The 22,730-nt window shown below is 44.5% G+C and overlaps 1 protein-coding gene across 9 annotated transcripts in view; it reads left to right on the top strand.

The window, feature by feature from the left end:
• Positions 1–2,479: 2,479 nt before the first annotated feature.
• The window catches only part of LOC135908623 (uncharacterized), a 269,964-nt gene continuing 249,713 nt past the window's right edge, over positions 2,480–22,730 (top strand). For all 9 annotated transcript variants that reach the window (XM_065440458.1, XM_065440452.1, XM_065440459.1 and 6 more), the window contains exon 1: positions 2,480–2,648. In XM_065440458.1, the coding sequence (XP_065296530.1) occupies positions 2,630–2,648 (19 nt within the window). In that variant the 5' untranslated portion in view covers positions 2,480–2,629. The remainder of the gene's footprint in view (positions 2,649–22,730) is intronic.

Raw genomic sequence — 22,730 nt, 5'->3', positions numbered from 1 at the left:
ATGAATTTCAATACCAGTGCTATTGCTTCTTGCCTCTTACCTGCATTCGCCTCCGCGGCCTCTTGGCTTGCGGAGTCTGTATGAGGGAGCTGCTGTGGCTAGGCGTTGTCTAAGCAAAAAGAAAAGGCCATTCAAATGAGGAATTATGAAAGTAAATGCAGTTCTTATGTCTGCTTCTTGCACTCTTCTTGCGTAAAAGTTTTCAAACATAGTGTCCAGTACACACCAGTACTTTGACTGCTTTTTTCTTTTTACCTGCAGGTGTTGCTGCGAGATCCTTAGTATGGCTGCGTGCAGCATTGTAACACTTGGTGGAGGCATTTGAAGTGGTAGCCAAAAATATAAAGAATCATCCTTGTCAGCATGAATGCTTTTAATTTCTAAATGCAGTGGTAACTATCACTATTAGTGTAAGGCCCCCACATCTATGCGGCAAGTGCCATAGCTCGAAACTGAATTTTTCCTTTAGTGTTTCATAAGGCGTGTCTGATAGTGCAAGTCAAGTGCAAGTGAACGGTCCCACAGGCCCGGAGTCCATCATGCAAATAGATTCGCTGCACAAATTCGTGACCAGAAAAGATATTCCACATGAAATTGCATGCAAGGAAGTGTTGTAAATATTGCACAGTTAATAAAACGCCTACGCCATTAATATGTGGGTTGATGCACTCGGTTTGCAAAACGGAGGTGAGGCGTGCAGACAGGACACAAGAGTAGAGTATTTACAAGCAAACTACACGAGCGCCGCCCACTTCTCTACTCTTGTGTCCCGTCTGCACGCCTCACCTCTGTTTTGCATAATGAATCTATACCAACTAGCTCAGCTTTCTGTCGTTCTAAGTCTCGATGCACTCAATTTCGTCCGCATTATAGGCACTCGCCTCTTGATTACTTCGTGGCACAAAAATACTCGGCATCAGGCTGTTTTTTTGCTGTGGCCTTTATAGAAGCATGATTGTTCAAAGTGCAACAATTAAACAGATTCTTTGAGTTGCTTGTGGCTTCACCAGTACAATTCCGGTGCGCTGGTCAGCCTGTCCAGCAATTTCCTACTGAAGGGAAACCTGCAAATAAAAACAGCACTCCGCATGTAGAAAAAAGCTCTACTGTGACGCTTCTCAAACGATTGTGATGCACCACAAGAGCTGCCTACTCGCGTGATATTCTCAACAAGGAGATACACTTGTTTACTTACATATGAAGGTATATGCCAGAGCACTTCGGGGCTTCGGTGGCACATAAGGCACGAGTGTGCCATAGCGTCCGATGTCGACGCGCGATCGCATGTCAAACCTAAACTGTACGAAACTACTACGCATCCAAAAAACAGATTCGAAACCGAAATTCGCGTCATCCTTTATTGCATGAATGCGTACGTCGTGATTTACATAAGTCACGGACTTGCGATCGCTTTCTGTAAACTTAATATTAACGCGCCACCTTCATAAAGTCATCAGGTTTGCGTTTTTAGATGACAAAGCATAAGGTGACCTGTACTTGTTTTCAGCTCTTTCAACAGTAATCGCGCTGGCCACATTGACCAGTAGCAACAGGGCGGCGCCCTAGTGGTTCCCACTTTTCCGGCCCAGCTTTTCCTCTAGAGTTGTTCTACTAACTCTATGCCTCGCACCCTGCATCAGCGCCATTTTTGCTCGAGAAGCGTCTACGGAGTGGCGAGGAGCGCATGTTGACGCCGTTGCTACGCTCGAGCAGTGTAGGCGGCGCCACAGTCGAGGAGGAAGCGTGAAAAAGAGTAGAGACGAGGAGTGAAGGCGGAGGAAGAGAGTGTCGCTACTTTACGAAGTTTAAGGGGTTTTAAAGGACAGTAAAGTGAAAAATGATTTCTTCTGCATCAGTAAATTACCGTTCTACAACACCAAAAACACCACTCTTACAACGATAAGAGGTTTGGTAAGCCAGAAAAAGCGCAAGAACGACATACGGGTGGCGACGTCTACTTAAGTTCCCGCACCTGGGGGCTGTGACGTCTTGGACTTTGATTGCATCTTCTAGGGCCTACTAATTATATATAGTGGTACAGATTGACTACATTGTGTTCTAAAGGAATCAAATATTAAACATGGCAAGTTTTGGGAACTTTTATTCAGCCAACGCGGCCCAAATGTGAAAACATACTTTGGAATCCCTGACGTCACGCTGACGTACCGGCGCTGGGGTTTCGGCACGAAATTCAAATACTGATACTTGGACCTTCATTTTCTCATCTAATAATCAAACTATTTTTTTGAAATAACTGCCTGCAGGGCTCTCAAACAATGCTTCATTAGTCTAAACTGATTTATTGTTTCAGTTTAGTGTCCCTTTAAGAGAAACCATCGTTGTGTTTATTTCTCGTCTTGGTGTCCGCGCGCGCGCTTGCATCTGCGTCGCAGTTTGTGTGGCACCTGACAGATGGCGTGTTTTTATCGCCGGAGTCGCATCGTCGAAGGCGCGCGGCCGGCCGCCGGCACTCCTCGTGCGTCGCGATCAGACGGCGCGAAGATGTTCGCGATGGCAGCGGCCACTGCGCGGCGGTGCTGAGTGCGCGACTCGAGTGTGCACGAGCGCTGCAGCGTTCGCCCCCCGGCACCGCTGGACTCGGCGCGTTTCGTCCAGCGGCAGGAGGACCATGCGCGACCCATCGACAAGTACGTATGTTTCCAGCAGCGTTTCAACGCGTTCGCGTCAGGGAGTGTAAAAAAAAAGTACGCCAAGAGCGCGAAGCTGGTCCCGTAACATATATATATATATATATATATATATATATATATATATATATATATATATATATATATATATATATATATATATATATATATATAGGGAAGCCCACAGGAGCCGGTATAGCCCCTCAGGGAAACTGAGGACTCGTTTAAAGTCATTGCCACACAAAGCCATGTAAATGAAGCCTTGGCTTCATTGTCTGCTGGCTGTATAGGGTCATATTGTCACGTGGTAGTGACGGTAAAGAAAGCAGCAAAACTGTGAATAGCGAAACTTGCGTTTTACTGGTCCAACCTGTGCCCACAAAAGCAACTTGCACTCAAAGCGCAACGATAGCGCCGAACACCAGTCGGCGATCGTCGAAAATCTCGTCAGCGGATGAAGCGCGTCGGCTTTACATCGAAGGTTCCAGAGCAATCGCTGGTGCCCGCGTGTCTTCCAGAAAGCTCTACACCATTCGCCTCGCGCATACATGAAGTCGGATTACACAAGGCTTGGCGACAACAGAACCATCGATAGCATTCGAGAAACTTCCGATACATGTGGGCGCGTCCCGCGCTGAGCGATAACATTTGTTAGACGGTGAAAAGCGCTCGCCAGTAAAAGATAAACAAGTTCACGTGTCAATGCCCCCCTCTCAAAAAGCATCGTCCCGATGCCACGAACATAAGTGAGCGAAACGCAAAAGGGCACTTATGAAACAAAAGTAACAAAACAACACAGAAACAGAGTCCAAGGTAATACAGTCCCTCAAAAAGTCCAAAGTTCAGCTATGCGAAGTCCCAAAGTTCATTAGCGCTAGTAGAACGGCTTAAGTAGCACGACTTGGACTATTTCAGCTGCTGAGAGAGAGGGGGGGGGGGCGGGGGGGGGCGCTGCCGTGGTAGCGAAAGACTATCTGGCACGACCTCATAGTCGAGTGCGCCAATGCGTCGGACGATCTCTCAGTGTGAAAAGCGCTCACCCGTAGAAGATAAACAAGACCCCGCGTCAATTACCATATATATATATATATATATATATATATATATATATATATATATATATATGATGACTCGCAGCGACGGTAGTCTGCTGCAGACCACCGTCAGTGGCACTTCGCTCTTCGAAGGCGCAGAGGCACGACGTGTGTCGAGTGATCCCCTGAACAACAATTTGAAGTGTGGTGAACGTGGTTTAAATCACGGGTGAGGGATGTCAAAGAGATGCGACATAATGCTTAACGCAGTTATCTCGCATTTACCGCTAAGTCCACACCGAATGTTTCGTTTTAACTATCCGGTGATACCCTTGTTGTGCGTTCAATTATTGACACTCTCTCTTCCGTAGGAACTATGCGTTTATATAGGAATTTTTCTTTTTTAGACCGTACAGAATATTTAGAAATTGCCCGTGGCAGGTAGCATAGTTGTAGTCCTTGGTCTGAATTACTCGAAGCTGCAAACATTAGTTGCATGATATATTATAATGCATCATTGAATAATTAGGCACAATTAATTAATTAGTTTCTTGATGAATTACTTTACGGAGCATATTGCAATTTGCGAATTGTAACCGGTGAGATTGCAAGGCATGTCCACTCAGAACTAAAGATCGCACGGGTCTTGAGATATGCGTCGTCAAACGCCGTGCACGCTACGCGCGTGGTCGCAACGAACGCCGAGCAGCGGTGCGCCCCCTCCGCGAGCGCTGTCTGCGGTATGGGCGAAATCTCGGCTTGCCTGCGAATGACGTCACAGGCAGACTGATAAGCGCACAATGCAGCTCTTCTTATCGGCATCTCTCGAAGGACCATTGTCGACGGGCCAGGCGAACTGATTCTCGTTGTTTCCGCTCGACTCTTTTGTCTGCGTTGGCGCAGACCGGGCCATCGACGAGCGCTGCCAAGTTTGCGCGCTGCTCGTTTGATGGCTGGAGCTCCACACCCGTCGGACCTCGAGAAGGGTTCGTGAGGCGCACGTTTGTGTCCATTGATGACAGTCAGCCGTTCTCCAGTGGAAGGGTGCCTCTGCGCAACTCGTAGGGCTTGGCGCTGGCCAAACACACTCGGCTTGTTTTCGTAAGCAGCGCATCCACCTTGCCTAATCTGTTTCGCTATAAAAATGTTGCAGGAGTCAAGAAAGCGTCCGTTTTTGTCGGGCTAGTCGATTGTCATCAAAGCGGGAGTCGGAGCCAAAAAACCTGCGTTGATTTGTCATGTGCTGCTGCAGTTGACTACCCCCCCCCCCCTCCACACACACACGAAGGCGTTGTCGCTGCAAAATTTATTTTTATTTATTTTGCAAATAGTATATAGCGCCGAATAAAAATCGTTATAGAATGGTTGGGGGCGTTCAAACGAAAGGCTATGCGACACAGTAAATGGTGTGCACAGATTTATTTATTTATTTATTTCAAATACCCTCATGGCCCTGCGGGCATTATTGAGGGGAGTGGAACAACATTCAGCGCTCAACAACAACATTTAATGCTCCTCCTGTCGTCTTCTCTGTCTTTGTCCCTGCTATTTTGCGCTAGTCTTTTGAATAATGATGACACACCAACTAGAGCCCAGCTTTCTGCCTTGAGTGGAACAAGACATACAAAAACACAGATAACAAGAAATGTAAATACATTCATGGGTCACAGTATTACATATCATTGCATTATAGCATAGCATTGCATACATAGCATTACATAGCTCACTGCACTGAGTTTTACAAATTTTAGCAATTGTGCACATCCATGGAAACCTAAAAAAACGAGAAAAGAAAACAAGAACTAACAACGCAAACTAGAAATCAGCAACACAGAGTTCGTGAGAGACCACGAAACGAAAGGCACGCATGCCATGAAGAAATGCAGACACTTAACTTATTCTTAAAATGCTCGAAATCGTCGGCGAGTGCCACATCTGCTGGCAAGTGATTCCACTCCGATGACGTAGTTGGAATGAAAGAAGTTAAGCGAGCGGTAGTGTGACAAAGTGGAACGCCCACTTTGCGGGGATGGTCAATGCGCGATGGCGGGCGGGTGAAAGGAGCAAAGCGTTTTTCAAAACAGGATTCAGATTGTAGACCTTTAAAAAAAAGACATAGTCGTGAAATTTTCCTGCGCAATGAAAGTAATGGTAGTGACAAAGTGTTTTCCATTAGTGTGACACTTGATGTGCGGTCATAGTTGTGGAGGATAAAACGAGCGGCACGGTTCTGAACAGCTTCCAACACAGATATAAGTGACTTAGCTTGAGGGTCCCATATCGACGACGCGTATTCAAGCTTTGAACGAACCAGGGTTTTATAAAGAAGCAGTTTGACTGAAATGGGCGCATTAGAAAAGTTTCTTTTTATGTAACCGAGCATGCGGTTCGCGTTTCCAGTAATGTAGGTGATATGCTGATTCCAGGATAAATTTGATGTCAGATGTACACCGAGGTATTTATACGAGGTAACCGGGGCTAACGAAACATTGTTGATGCTGTAAGAGGCTGGTGACGAAACGCCTGGACGTGAAAAGCGCATGAATTTGCATTTTGATGTGTTTAAGACCATTTTCCATTTAGTACACCAGTCAGTAACGCAGTTAAGATCTGCTTGCAATAAGTGGACATCATTAGAGTTTTTAATTTCACGGTATAGTATGCATCATCATCATCATCATCATCATCATCATCATCATCAGCCTGGTTACGCCCACTGCAGGGCAAAGGCCTCTCCCATATTTCTCCAACAACCCCGGTCATGTACTAATTGTGGCCATGCCGCCCCTGCAAACTTCTTAATCTCATCAGCCCACCTAACTTTCTGCCGTCCCCTGCTACGCTTCCCTTCCCTTGGAATCCAGTCCGTAACCCTTAATGACCATCGGTTATCTTCCCTCCTCATTACATGTCCGGCCCATGCCCATTTGTTTTTCTTGATTTCAACTAAGATGTCATTAACTCGCGTTTGTTCCCTCACCCAATCTGCTCTTTTCTTATCCCTTAACGTTACACCTATCATTCTTCTTTCCATAGCTCGTTGCGTCGTCCTCAATTTGAGTAGAACTCTTTTCGTGAGCCTCCAGGTTTCTGCCCCGTAGGTGAGTACTGGTAAGACACAGCTATTATACACTTTTCTCTTGAGGGATAATGGCAACCTGCTCTTCATGATCTGAGAATGCCTGCCAAACGCACCCCAGCCCATTCTTATTCTTCTGATTATTTCTGTCTCATGATCCGGATCCGCAGTCACTACCTGCCCTAAGTAGATGTATTCCCTTACGACTTCCAGTGCCTCGCCGCCTATTGTAAACTGCTGTTCTCTTCCGAGACTGTTAAACATTACTTTAGTTTTCTGCAGATTAATTTTTAGACCGACTCTTCTACTTTGCCTCTCCAGGTCAGTGAGCATGCATTACAGTTGTTCCCCTGAGTTACTAAGCAAGGCAATATCATCAGCGAATCGCAAGTTACTAAGGTATTCTCCATTAACTTTTATCCCCATTTCTTCCCAATCCAGGTCTCTGAATACCTCCTGTAAACACGCTGTGAATAGCATTGGAGAGATCGTATCTCCCTGCCTGACGCCTTTCTTTATTGGGATTTTGTTGCTTTCTTTATGGAGGACTATGGTGGCTGTGGAGCCGCTATAGATATTTTTCAGTATTTTTACATATGGCTCGTCTACACCCTGATTCCGTAATGCCTCCATGACTGCTGGGATTTCGACAGAATCAAATGCTTTTTCGTAATCAATGAAAGCTATATATAAGGGTTGGTTATATTCCGCACATTTCTCTATCACCTGATTGATAGTGTGAATATGATCTATTGTTGAGTAGCCTTTACGGAATCCTGCCTGGTCCTTTGCTTGACAGAAGTCTAAGGTGTTCCTGATTCTATTTGCGATTACCTTAGTGAATAGTTTGTAGGCAACGGACAGTAAGCTGATTGGTCTATAATTTTTCAAGTCATTGGCGTCTCCTTTATGGATTAGGATTATATTAGCGTTCTTCCAAGATTCCAGTATGCCCGAGGTCTTGAAGCATTGCGTATAAAGGGTGGCCAGTTTTTCTAGAACAATCTGCCCACCATCCTTCAACAAATCTGCTGTTACCTGATCCTCCCCAGCTGCCTTCCCCCTTTGCATATCTCCCAAGGCTTTCTTTACTTCTTCCGGCGTTATTTGTGGGATTTCGAATTCCTCTAGACTACTTTCTCTTCCATTATCGTCGTGGGTGGCACTGGTACTGTACAAATCTCTATAGAACTCCTCAGCCACTTGTCCTATCTCATCCATATTAGTAATGATATTGCCGGCTTTGTCTCTTAACGCATACATCTGATTCTTGCCAATTCCTAGTTTCTTCTTCACTGTTTTTAGGCTTCCTCCGTTCCTGAGAGCATGTTCAATTCTATCCATATTATACTTCCTTATGTCAGCTGTCTTACGCTTGTTGATTAACTTCGAAAGTTCTGCCAGTTCTATTCTAGCTGTAGGGTTAGAGGCTTTCATACATTGGCGTTTCTTGATCAGATCTTTCGTCTCCTGCGATAGTTTACTGGTATCCTGCCTAACGGCGTTACCACCGACTTCCATTGCACACTCCTTAATGATGTCCACAATATTGTCGTTCATTGCTTCAACATTAAGGTCCTCTTCCTGAGTTAAAGCCGAATACCTGTTCTGTAGCTTGATCTGGAATTGCTCTATTTTCCCTCTTACCGCTAACTCATTGATCGGCTTCTTATGTACCAGTTTCTTCCGTTCCCTTCTCAGGTCTAGGCTAATTCGAGTTCTTACCATCCTGTGGTCACTGCAGCGCACCTTGCCGAGCACGTCCACATCTTTTATGATGCCAGGGTTAGCGCAGAGTATGAAGTCTATTTCATTTCTAGTCTCACCGTTCGGGCCCCTCCACGTCCACTTTCGGCTATCCCGTTTGCGGAAGAACGTATTCATTATCCTCATATTATTCTGTTCCGCAAACTCTACCAATAACTCCCCCCTGATATTCCTAGTGCCTATGCCATATTCCCCCACTGCCTTGTCTCCAGCCTCCTTTTTGCCTACCTTGGCATTAAAGTCACCCATACACTATACTAATGGGTATAGTATGCAATCATCTGCAAAGAGTTTGATAGAAGATTTTATATTGTTAGGCAGAGCATTAATGTACACAAGGAATAACAAGGGTCCGAGTACCGATCCTTGTGGTACCCCAGACCTAACCGGCATTGAAGATTATTGAAGACCATTAACGGGGACAAACTGCGAGTGATTAGATAAAAAACAACGAATCCATGCTAGAACATTCGGGTAGATATGAAGATGAGCAAGCTTATACAACAGCAGACTATGGGATACTTTATCGAAAGCCCTACAAAAATCTAAGAAGACCTCTGAACCTTCATCAAGAATGGAATAAATCTTGTTGCTGAAGGATAATAACTGTGTTTCACAGGAAAACTGCTTCCTGAAACCATGTTGTGTAGGCGTTAAAAACGAAAATGATTCAAGAAAACCAGATAACTGAGAAAAGATTATATGCTCCATGATTTTACATGAAATGGAAGTTAATGATATGGGACGATAATCGAAGGGTGAATGCCTGTTGCCAGATTTATGGAGTGGAATCACTTTAGCCACTTTCCATTCGTTCGGTATATCTCCTGTTTCAAGCGATTGCTCACATATCTTTAGTAAAAAAATTGCGGAGTACACTTTAGTATTTTTCAGAATTGTGGTGTTAATGTTATCAGGCCCGAAAGAAGATGAGATTTTCAAATTGTTAATTATGTTGATAATTCCGTCAAAACTAAACCTTACAGGGTACATTGGAAAGCTTATGTTACATGCATAGTCTCTAACATTAGTAATGTCGGTTACGGTACTTGAAAAAGCTGCACTAAAGGTCTCGTTAAGTATCTCAGCGACATCAGTGCTTGAAATAGGGTTTGACTGGGGGTCAACGAGAGATATAGATGACTGCTCTCGTTTATTGACACTACTCTAAATTTTTTTTGGATTGCTTGTTAAAAACGTTGGCAATGTCACATTGAAGTAGTAGTGCTTCGATTCCTTCAAAGACTTCTTGTAGCTGGTAACAGTTTTTTTCATTGCTGACCAGTGCTCGCGCTTTCCAGAAGACTTAGCTTTGCGGAAAAGCCTCTCTTTTTTTGTTTGCCAGACGTTTTAATGAGCGGTTGTACCATGGATAGTGGCAGTTAGTTAAAAGCTTTTTTCGAGGAATATGCAAGTTGACCAATTCACAAAGCTTGTTTCTGAAAAGTTGCCAATTGGTATTTACGGATCTTTCGTTGAAGTTAGCCAGAAATTCGTCAAGGAAGTCTTCAAGCGTTTTATTGATTTATTATCAATTTCCTTTAGCATAATCATATATTACTTTTATATTGTTATGCGACGTTCGAGCAGGGAAGTTCAACATGACATGTAATAAAGAATGATCGCTTATAATACCTGATAAATAGGTAATATTGGAAACAGCATCAGGGGTCGTTGTTAGCAACAAGTCTAATACATTGGATGTTGAAGATGTGACCCTCGTAGGCTGCGTTATTACTTGAGTTAAACAAAAGTCGGAACAAAGACTTACAAAATTAGACGATTCTGTCGAAGAGCTGATAGTGGTATACGAAGTGCTAGACCATGTAATATTAGGGAAATTAAAATCACCAAATAAAAAAACAGGAATATTCGGAAATTTGGCACACACAGCGCTCAGTGCGTCATGAAGGTCGCTGCAAAAGCCAATCCCAGTAGAGGGCGAACGGTAGCATGCACATAATAGAAGCTTCTGATATTCAGTCGTGATCTGCACACATAAAAACTCTAGCGTCGTAGGAATATCAATGTTAAGGCTATCGAGACGATCAGAGGCAGCGACCAGAACACCGCCACCACGTGCGACTGCGCGATCACAGCGACATATGGAGCACCGCTTCTGGGTAGCGAGGATTTCCGTGCTTCTAACAGAATCATTGAGCCACGTTTCCGTTAGGACAATAATGTCGGCCGATGTGGTATCGGCGGCACAAGAGAGGTCGTCGCGAACAACACTGCGCATATTTGTGAACAGCACTGAAATTCCAGGGATCGGCTGCGCACCCGGACGGAGGCGCCCAGCCAGCTATCTCGAATCATCAGAACCACCTGCAGCACTGGGATCAATACGTGAAGTAGTAGCATACATGCTAGTTTGTTCACAAACGCTATCACTTTCAGCACAATAGGTATAGCATTTCTTGTTTAAGAATAACCTTACGTGCCTCAGTTTGAAGCGCGTGTTAGGCGCCGTTGCCTTCGCAAATTTCACCAGTTTTTTTCTAGCATGTCTTGTAGATGGACTAAAATCTTCAGACATAGAAACATCTGAATCTTTGAGTTTAGACTGAGCATTTAATAGCATTTACTTTGTTTTGTAGTTGGAAAATGTCACCATTATTGGCCACGTTTTCGTAGACTCTGCAGTGCCGATTCGGTGGGCCCGGGCGATATTGGTACTAGAAAGGGTAATTGACATATTTTGCTGTATTCACAATTTTTTCCTCTGACTGCAACCATGTTTCAGTGCAGATTACCGAAGCGCGACAGCCGATTGCCTCCGCGACTAAAATAATCCCGCTCAAGAAATCGTGCTTCTGAAACGCGCAATTCTCGGCATAAATAAAGACATTTCTATTTTGATAATGGTTTAGTAGAGCTCTCACGTGCTACAGCATATGCCGGACAGCGACTGAAATATAACCCCGTGCCTTCCACAACGCTGCCCGTCGTCTGCTCCTTAGCTTCATTGTGCAACTGACGAAAGTAGAAAGAGCAGCTCTGCATGGCTTTTGCGCATGTTTACATGTACACGGCACGTTTACTACTCCTTTTCCGAGCTTAAAATGAATCAGTTGCTAATGAACAAGTACTTATGTAAAACAATGCATTTATCGCAACCATTACAAACCTGGGGCGTGAATACTCGAGGCAGGAAAGGTACAAAAATGCTTCATTCATCGTTTTAAATAAATACTCTTGGTGTTAAATTGCATAATATTTATATTTTTTGGTTTTGTGTTTTCAAAAATATTTCCCTTCTCAGTTTTTTTTTCTTTTTTTTTGCGAGCCTGCAATCTCGCCAGTTGACGCAAGGCATTCCGTGCGAGTTTTCCGACATGGAGCCCAGCGACGTGACATCGGAATGCGATCCTTTGTTGCCGAACGAGCCTTGTGTCGCCTCGATGCCCACACCACCAAGGAACCTGGACAAGAACAAGAGTGGCCACATCCTGATTCACGCAACATGATCATCCACTGCTACACGTATTGGCGTAACAGGGAGCCTGAACACAGCGTGGAGGCCACGACCAAGTTTGTCGCCGAGATGCTCGGTGTCCGCGAAAGCACAGTGTTCAAGGTGAGGAGGGAGGTCAAAGCATCGCATATTTCGGGTGGCAAACTGTCGACGCCCTCGCGAAAGCGCCCACGAAATGCGGAGAAAAGACGCAGCACGAAGTATGACAGCGTCACGTTGTGCGCGCTGAGGTCATGTGTGCACGATTTCTTTCGCCGCAACGAGATACCCACGGTCGAGAAGATAACTAACGACATCTCGAAGCGTGTGGATCTCCCATCACTGAAGTGGTGTACTGTACGTCGTCTGCTTGTCGAGATCGGATTCAAGCACGAGAAGAGGAGCCGCGATTCGCTGCTTGTCAACCGGGATGACATCGATGAATGGCGGTATCGCTACCTTCGCGACGTGGAGCGCTACCGGGCGGAAGGCCGAAAGATCTTTTTCCTGGACGAGACATGTGTGGCGGCGGGACACACTCGGTCGATCATGTGGACAGACACCGTGGTGCTGAAGCGCGGACGCCTATATGCTCGAGCAAATGGCCTGTCGACGAGTCTGAAACAACCTTCTGGAAAAGTCCAGCGCCTGATTGTGACGCACATTGGCAGCGAGAATGGCTTCGTCGACGGCTGCTTAGATATATTCCGAGGCCAAAAAACGGGCGACTACCACGAAGAAATGGACGACAATCGCTTCGAGGGATGGTTTAATGACGTTTTGCAGAAGTTGCCTGCTGGTAGTGTCATTGTTTTGGACAATGCACCTTACCATTCCCGGCGAAAAGAGAAATTACCGATGACAGCTTGAAACAAGGAAAAAAATACAGGAGTGGCTCAAAAGCAAAAACATCACCTACAGCGAAAGGATGGTTAAAAAGCAGCTGCTTGAGTTGGTAGCATCTGTAAAGCCACGCTTTCTGAGCAACATCGTAGACAATGCAACTGAAAGGGCCAGTTGCGTTGTACTCAGCTCCCACCGTATCACTGCGAATTTGATCTTGTTGAGCTCGTGCGGGCAAAGGTGAAAAATGGCATCGCTGCGGACAACAGAGACTTCAACCCGCCCCCGCAGGGGCGTCTGCGTCAGCAGGCGTTTGGTGTGTTGCGACACCACGTACCCGAGCACACGAGGGTTGGATCCTCCCGCGTGTAGCCGTGCGCGGCTTAGCCGTGTCTGGGGAAAGGGGGATCCTGGAGGTTGAGCCGATGCTGGGTGTCTGGACCTTTAAGGCCCCCCGGCGGAGGCAACACACCTCTTGGGCCTCTGCTTCACATAGACGGCACCTCCAGACTGACCCACCTGGAGGAAATCGGCAGTCGCCTTTTCCTGTCCCTCTATTCAATCTTTTGCTTTCCCTCTCGCTGTCTCTTCTTTCCTGTCTTCTTATCACTTCTTGTCACTTCCGAATTTCAAGGCGGCAAGGGTTAACCATGTGGGCGTGGCCTTCCTTGGTCATGGTTATATGGTTATAGCAGTTATGTATGGCTAGTGGTTCTTAAAACACTCCCATGTTGGGCTCCATGGTGGGCGGCCAGCTTAGCTGCCGAACGTATATGTAATTACATGGATAGAACCCCCTCTTCTGCAAAATCTGATCGGAGGCCGAAAAGGCACCGGACCGAAGTAATGAACTTCAGTAAACCTAGCGATAGCTTTACAAAATTTTTTGTCGTCACGTCTGAAACTGAACAAAAAATTCAAGACATGTCCCCTTTCCTCATTGCCAAGGCACTCAACGAGTGTATTGGTGATACCTACAAAGCAAAGAAAATGAATTCTGGAGACCTCTTGCTCGAAGTTATGACGGCTGAGCATAGCAGGCAGATTAAGAAACTTGAAAAGATCGGTGAGAACAGAGTGTCTGTTTCACCACATCGTACACTGAACTACGCGAAGGGTGTGATTTCAGATACAGAACTCCTAAAGTGCACAGACGAGGAAATCGAAGAAGCCTTGAGAGATCAGGGTGTTCTATGTGCAAGACGAATTAAATTTAGGAAAAATAACATTGAAACTCCGACCAAACACATTGTGCTGACCTTTAACTCCTTAACGCTTCCAAGTGCCGTTAAGGCCGCTTACCTGTACCTTAGAATAAGACCATATTTGCCCAATCCCCGCCGGTGCTTTCGGTGTCAGAAATATGGCCACGGATCCCAGTCATGTCGCGGAAGAGCAACCTGTGCTAAATGCGGTCAACCAGACCATGGTGATGAAACGTGCACAAGCGAGCTGTACTGTGCAAACTGCGCGGGTCAGCACGCGGCGTTTTCCAGATCTTGTCCTGAGTGGAAAAAAGAAAAAGAAGTGATTGCATTGAAAGTACGGGAGAACATATCATACATTGAAGCCAAAAAGAGAGTCGCGTTTGCCGATAGAGGTACTTACGCGCAGGCTGTGCATAGAGGGCGTGCGCCGCCGATGGTGTCAGTTGGAACACAAGTGGAGCTGCAGGACAAAGTGTCAGCACTCCGGCCCTCCCCACCCAGTGAAAATACAGACGCTCGTAGCAAACCTCTCCCAAGAGGCCCAGAGGCTTCTGCTGGGGCTGACGTCAGTCAGCACGCGGTAGAGGCCACGAAGGTCTCACCATTGGTGCCGAAGGAGCGCTTTCTTTCCAAGAAGTCGGCACCTTCATCAAGCACCATCAACGATGAACGCCCAAAGGGCGATGATATGATGGAAGTGTGTCCGCCGGACACGAATCAAACAAAAGAGCCTACATCTGGTAGGCAAACCAAAAAGTCGGGGATTCCCCCTGGAAAACACAAAGGGGGTAGACTCTGGAATGACCATTTTAGCAAGAAACTTGCTAGCATTTTAGCAAGCATTTAGCAAGCATTTTAGCAAGAAACTTGCTAAAATGCTTTTTTTGGGTCACGTGACCCCAAAAAAGCATTTTAGCAAGTTTCTTGCTCATTTACGTATGTCATCTTTGTGACCTTTTACATAGAATCTCTTCGTGAAGTACTTGATAGTCCACATCATCAAATATGGCTACTATTGTGCAGTGGAACTGCCGTGGTTTAAGAACTAATATAGATGACATTTACGATCTTTTCGAGGACGCTGAGGCTTCTCTTATGTGTTTGCAAGAAACTCATTTGAAAGGTTGCCATAAACAACCTCTGCGTCGATATGGCATCTTTCGAAAAGATAGGGAACAGTCTTCAGTCGCATCCGGAGGAGTCGCTATAGTGGTTGCTCAAGGAGTCCCAGTACGTGAAGTGAAGCTTAACACCAACCTAGAAGCTGTTGCAGTAAAGGTTCAGATAGAAAAAACAATAACAGTATGCTCCCTGTACTTACCACCAGGTAAGAATATCACAAGAAAAGAACTAGAAAATCTCGTGGACGAACTTCCAGAACCTTTCCTTTTATTGGGTGATTTTAATGCTCATAATAACATCTGGGGCAGTAGCCACACTGACGCAAGGGGCAAAATGGTAGAAGAATTTTTAGACAACTGCAATTTGTACCTTTTTAATGATGGAAAGCCAACATATTTTATTGCTCAATCACAATCTACTTCAAGCATTGACCTCTCCTGTGGCACGCCGTCACTTGCCGGGTTTTTTACTTGGGACGTGCGGGAAAACCCACGTGGCAGCGACCACTACCCTATTATACTCAAGCCGATCGACGCGCCTCCAACAATGCCAGCACGAAGACAGAGATGGAAGCTGGGTAAAGCAGACTGGTCTCTTTTTTTGGAAAGCTCCGAAATAAGGATTGATGATGTCATCGCACTCAATATTGACGACTTATGTGATGTGATAACCAAACAAATTTTAGATGCAGCTGAAAACTCCATACCACTCTCACAAGGGAAGCTTCCACGTAGACCAAAACCGTGGTGGAATGATGCGTGTGATAAAGCCCGTAGGTAACAAAGCTGTGCATGGTCTCGGCTAAACAGGTACCCAACTTTCGAAAATTTATTGTTTTTTAAACAAAAGCGCAGTGAGGCTAGAAGGGAAAGACGGATAGCAAAAAGAACATCATGGGTGAAATATGTGAGCTCTATAAACAGTCGCACAACAAGTAAATTAGTCTGGGAGAAAGTGAGAAAAATTGACGGTATTCATACAGAATACACGCTCCCTATATTTGACGAGGAAACGGATCTTCAAGGTCAAGCAAATGTACTTGGCGAGCACTTTGCTGAAATTTCGAGTGACGCTCACTACACGCCCGAGTTTCTTAAGATAAAGGCCACTGCAGAAAAGAAAGATCGTAGGGTATCACTGAATAGTACTGAGCCATATAACTGTCCTTTCACAAAAACTGAACTCTTCGATGCGATATATTTAGGGAAGAGCCATTCAGCAGGTCCGGACAACATACACTACGAAATGCTGCGACACCTACACATGAACACGTACGACACGATCCTTCACCTTTTCAACAGGTTGTGGGCGGAAGGCTATTTTCCAAAAGCATGGAAGAAGGCGTTTGTTCTACCATTTCTAAAACCTGGAAAACCACGCTCTGACCCTAACAGTTATCGCCCCATTGCCTTAACCAGTTGTTTAGGAAAAACTTTCGAAAGAATGGTTAACAAGCGGCTTGTGCACCTTTTGGAAAGTAACGGGTTACTTGACCAGTACCAGTGCGGCTTTAGAGTCAACCGCAGTACAATCGACCAATTAGTCCGGTTAGAAACAAAAATTCGTGAATCTTTCGTCCAAAGGCAACATTGCGTCTCCGTTTTCTTTGACTTATCAAAAGCATATGACACGACGTGGAGACATGGGATTTTAATTGACTTGAACAGATACGGAATAAAAGGACACATGCTTGGTATAATCAAAAGCTATCTGGAGGACAGAACTTTTCAGGTGATGTTTGGCCCAACTTTCTCCAACTGTTTTATACAGAAGAATGGAGTGCCGCAAGGTGGAGTATTGAGCGTTACAGTATTTTAAGTGAAGCTCAATTCGATAAGTACAGTTATTCCTCCTTCTCTAATGTATTCTTTGTATGTCGATGACATTCAACTTTGTTTCTCCTCTTGTAATATGGCTACTTGCGAACGCCAACTGCAGTTAGGTGTAAACTCTATAGTGCGATGGGCAAACGAAAATGGTTTTAAATTTTGCGCAGAAAAAACAATATGCGTGCCTTTCAGTCAATACCGAAGGCTCACACCGGACCCAACATTACATATTAAAGGACAGCAAATCACAGTAAAGAATGAATACAAATTTCTTGGTATAATCTTTGACAAGAAACTCAACTTCAAAGCGCACATCGCTTATGCAAAACAGAAATCTCTCAAATCTATAAATTTAATAAAGCTCCTATCCCATCGATCATGGGGTTCAGATAGAATATGTCTGCTTCGCATATACAATGCAGTTGTCCGGTCACAATAAAACTATGGATGTTTTGTGTACGGCTCCGCTCGAAAGTCCGCATTAGAGGTTCTTGATCCCGTGCATCATCTTGGACTACGTCTGTGTTCCGGTGCGTTTCGTACGTCTCCTATAAAAAGCTTGTATGTAGAAACCAACCAGTTGTCTTTGGAACACAGAAGACTATTTCTTGGAAACATGTACATAATGAGAGTACTGTCCTGTTCAACGCATCCTTGTAGACTACTATTTACAAGGCCGCGCTTTGAAATGCATTTTAGCATCAAACCAGCAATCATTCCTTCCTTTTTTATTAGGTACCAAAAGCTGAATGCGGACCTATGTTACAACGTAAGAAATAAATTCTTGCAAGATGAACCTTCTTTTGCTCCTTGGGAGATGAAACATGCGAAATGCGACTTTCGGTTAACAAAAAACAGAAAACAATTTTAACCAAGAGAGGCGTTACTAAGCGAATATTTAGAAATCGAATCAGAGTATAATTTTTGCATGAAATACTTTACAGATGGATCAAAAAGCAATGGCAATGTAGGCGCTGCAGTGACATCAAATCAATTTGAAAAACAAATCAGACTTCCAAATCAGGCTACTGTCTTCACTGCAGAACTTCATGCCATTTCGTTAGCTCTTGAAGACATCCTGAAAAGAGGAAATAATCAATCTGTTATATTTAGCGACTCCTTGAGCTCTCTTCAAGCTCTCGCATCTAGGCTACCATGTAGAAATAATCTGCTGAAGAAAATACAAAATCAATACACAAAATGCCACATGAGAGCTTTAAATGTCACTTTCTGCTGGATTCCTAGTCATGTAGGAATTCCCGGCAATGAAAGAGCAGATTTTATGGCAGCCCGTACCAAAGATTTGGAGCTACATGATGTTGGCATACCTTGGCAAGATTATAAAGCCACTTTAAGAATAGCAGTTGAGAAACAATGGCAGAAAGTGTGGGATCAAGAAAAACTTAACAAGGTTCACTGCATTAAACCTATTTTACGAGAATGGCGCAGTTGTCGCCACAGACAAAGATTTTATGAGGTTATATTATGTCGCTTGAGAATTGGTCACACAAGGCTGACACATAGTTACTTAATGAATAACAAACAACAACCAACATGCCAACATTGCGGTGAAATTTTAACCGTGCTACACTTTTTAATAACGTGTCCTGGCTTAGAAAAATGGAGGCAAATATATTTTAAGATCTTTTACGAAAAAAGAATCCCTATCCATCCCATGTTTTTATTGAGTGATGAACCACTCGTGCCATATGAAGATACTTTTAACTTTTTAAAAGCCACGGGAATTCTACAAGAACTATAGCAAATTTAAGGTTTTATATTTTTACTTGGCCATTTACACAATTTTACAGCATTTGAAGAAATAAGCTAATCCGAAAAACATGTGTTTGGCGCATTATAGTCTGCACGGCTGCTGCGCCATAAAAATCCTAAATCATCATCATCATCATCATCAAGACTTCAACCCGCCGTGGTTACTCAGTGGCTATGGTGTTGGGCTGCTGAGCACGAGGTCGCGGGATCGAATCCCGGCCACGGCGGCCGCATTTCGATGGGGGCGAAATGAGAAAACACCCGTGTGCTTAGATTTAGGTGCACGTTAAAGAACCCCAGGTGGTCAAAATTTCCGGAGTCCTCCACTACGGCGTGCCTCATAATCAGAAAGTGGTTTTGGCACGTAAAACCCCAAATATTATTATTATTAACAGAGACTTCAAGCTGTCCACGGTCGAAGACGTCTTGAGGGAAAAATGAAGCACATAACGGTGGAAGACTGGAGAAAGAACATTCACCACGTGATGAACCTGGATGCAAAGTTCAGGCTTGATACGTCTGGAAGTGGTCACATCCAACCCATCATCATGCAAGTGGGTAAAGATGACAGTGAAGACAGCGACTCCGACTGCGAGCTGTCCGGCATTGAGCCACTCGAAGCACAACAGCTTCTTATTAACGAAAGAACAGCCCTTATTAGGGCTACCAAAATTTTGCCGGTGGGTTCCCAGCAGCCAAGCATTCTCCTGTGACCTCTCAAATCAATAAGCAGTTCATTTGGTGACATATTTCTTTTAATGGAAGCTCAATTCTGAAAAAGCAACGTCCTTCACCGATCGTGCTCAATATAAGTATTGGTATTAAAACATGCTGAAATGCCGGAAAATCTGAACGCAAATACATTTATTAACCCTGAATAACTATGTGGGGCCCAAAATGCTCATTCGGGCAGCCCCTGTCCAGCTTCACACGAAAAAGCAGTAGTCAACGTGAAATTGACAGCCACTCTTAGCAGCCTGCGCGCCAAAGCACATTCATGTGGTTGCATTGTTTATTTTGGTTATCTGGCTCACGCAAATAATGTGAGTAAGAGAACAGTTATAAAACATGATTCACTTAGTGAGGCCCAAAGTGCTCACTAGGGCAGCAATTCTCGAGTTGACGGGCCCTATGGTGAAGTAGGAGCAGCCGAGGCGAAAGTGACCGCCAATATTGGCAGCCTGCGTGTAGAAAGGAAAACAATAGCAGTCGTGTCTGAGCCATCGTCAAGTTTACATGCCCCTAAAGGCCAATACATGCAGCCAAGTAATAACAAAAACACACCGTAGGCTCGGTTTACTCCACTGCACAATCATTTAATTTCATCAAGCCACTTGAACAAATAAGAGCAATGCAGAGCTAAATTCCCCTGTTAGGCGGCCTGTTTTAAGGTAATTGTGCTGCCCCTACTGTTTTTTCCAGCCTATTGAGATGAATAATGCAAATGTCAGAAGGCCCAAAATACTCTATTGGGCAGCCACCTACAAGCATGACGGGCCCTGTGATGAAATAACAGTAGTCGGGGCACGCTTGAAAGGCACCTTTAGCCGTCTGCATTTCAAAGTGTAGTCATGCGTAGCCATTGTAGGTGAAATAGCAGCAATCAGCGCGAAATTGACAGCCACTGTTGGCAGTTAGCATGCCAAAGCATAATTATGTGGTTTCATTATTTTGGTTATCTGGCTCAGGCAAGTAATGCGAATAAGAGAACAATTATCAAGCATCATTAGCTTAATGAGGCCCAGAAAACTCATTCGGGCAACCACCGTCGAGCTTGGTGGGCCCTTTGGTGAAATAGAAGTAGTTGGAAACATGCTTGAAAGGCACCTTTAGCATCTGCACTTCAAAGTGCAGCCATGTCGTAGCCATTGTAGGTGATACAGCAGTAGGCAACGCGAAATCGACCGCCACTTTTAGCAGGTTGCATGCAAAAGAACATTAATGTGGTCACATTCCTTATTTTGGTTATATGGCTCAGGAAAGTCATGCGGATAAGAGAACAATTATCAAAGATCATTAGCTTAGTGAGGCCCAAAATATTCATTCGGGTAGCTATTCATAGCAGTAGTCGAGGACACGCTTGAAAGGCACCATTAGCAGTCTGCACGTCAAAGCGCAGTCAAGCCGTTGCCACTGTTGGTGAAACGGCAGCAATCAGCGCGAAGTTGACAGCCACTGTTGGCAGTTAGCATGCCAAAGCATAATTATGTGGTTTAATTATTTTGGTTATCTGGCCGAGGCAAGTAATGCGAATAAGAGAACAATTATCAAACAGCATTAGCTTAGTGAGGCCCAAAATACTCATTCGGGTAGCTCTTAATAACATTAAAACTTCTTTCTGTGCGAGTTGGTGCATACTTGACATAAAAATTGTAACAGCGCAAACACATGCAACCACAAAGTACGAAGGACGAAACACAAGCGCTGACTGTCAACTAGCAACTAAGTGTCAACTAGTTGACAGCGCTTGTATCGTCCTTCGTACTTTGTGGTTGCATGTGTTTGCGCTGTTACAATTTTTATGTCTTAATAGCAGTAGTCGAGGACACGCTTGAAACACACTGTTTGCAGTCCGCACATCAAATCATAGTCATACCGCAGCCATTGTTGTATTTGTTTATCTGACCGGGCAAGTAACACGAATGCAAGCACAATTTTTCACCATGAATAGCTCTGCTAGCATTGTTTGTACTAAGAAATGTTGCGTAAAGTTGAATGTGTTTTATTGTGGCAATTATTTAATTCACAAGCCATCGGCATAGCGTTCGACGACCAGGTTCAGACAATGACATTGGTGAAGTAATAAATTGTGAAAGTTACAAAAGCTGTCAGTGCACTGCTTTGCTTGGCTCCATTCACTGAAAAATGTCTTTGTAACGATGGAAGCGTCGGACAGGAAATGACACGCCATTGCGCAGTGTTACTCATGTTCAAAATTTTTACCATCATATGTGATGGGCAGCGAAATCGTCTATTTACTAAGACTGAAAGCATGAAAATGCAACAGCATAGCAAGGTGTTGTCTCACAATATGCAGCCTTTCATGTGCACTTCAAGCGAGCTGGCACAAGCACTGATGCATTTACATGAACAGAGGTAAGAGGCAGAGTTACTGTGCAACACACATGACGCTTTTAATAAAATGTATCTGCCAACCTTTTTATTTTCATAGGCGATCACTTTTTTTTGAGCAAGTTGGTTAATCACATTGCGGCAACAACACAAGGAGCGAGGACAGAAAACACCGCCAGTAGGCAGATTGAGAAGACGAGGTAGACCAGTGAGAAAGGTTTCAATGAGCTGGAAGAGGCCAGCCTTGCAGTCTACAGGAGTTAGTGCTTTGAATGAGATTGGTTAATGAAAATGTGTAAAAACACCTTGCTGAAAGAAAACTAGCAAAAACAAATGCTAATATAAAATAAAAGGACAGAAATAAGAGTAAGCGCAAACACCCATGGAAGGAGGCACGTATTCACACACAAACGCGAAAAGTAAGAAAATCTCAAATATAAAGAAATATGGGAAATAAAAAAAATTAGACAAATGCGAGAAAACATACACACATTCACAAACAGACCCGGGTAGAGGTATTATAGGAGCAGATTCACAAGCTGCTGTGCCTACCTTCTCGTATGCTTTTTTTACCGTTCTCTTAACACTGTCTTGGGAATTTTTAATTGCAACATATCAAGAGGATCGAAAAGCAGCGCGAAGCTGGGTTGTGGGAAACCATATCAAGCGCTGGCAACACAACTTATGCGTGACTGTGCCACAGCGCGCATTCTACAGCTTGCGTGTGCGGTGAGCACTGGTGGAAAGCAATCAATCGACGAAGGCTCGAACACCATCGCTAGACGCTCGGCTATCTCACTGCTGACAATGATCGTTCACGCCAAGTTGACGGCGACAAGTCTCTGCGTTGAAGGCTTCTTCTGCAAATATCTTCTGTTGAGACGCTCATAGGTTCGTT

The sequence above is a fragment of the Dermacentor albipictus genome, chromosome 4, assembly GCF_038994185.2.
Source record: "Dermacentor albipictus isolate Rhodes 1998 colony chromosome 4, USDA_Dalb.pri_finalv2, whole genome shotgun sequence".
Taxonomy (NCBI): Eukaryota; Metazoa; Arthropoda; class Arachnida; order Ixodida; family Ixodidae; genus Dermacentor; species Dermacentor albipictus.
The sequence above is the reverse complement of the archived record's forward strand: the minus strand, read 5'-3'. Positions and strand labels throughout refer to the sequence as shown.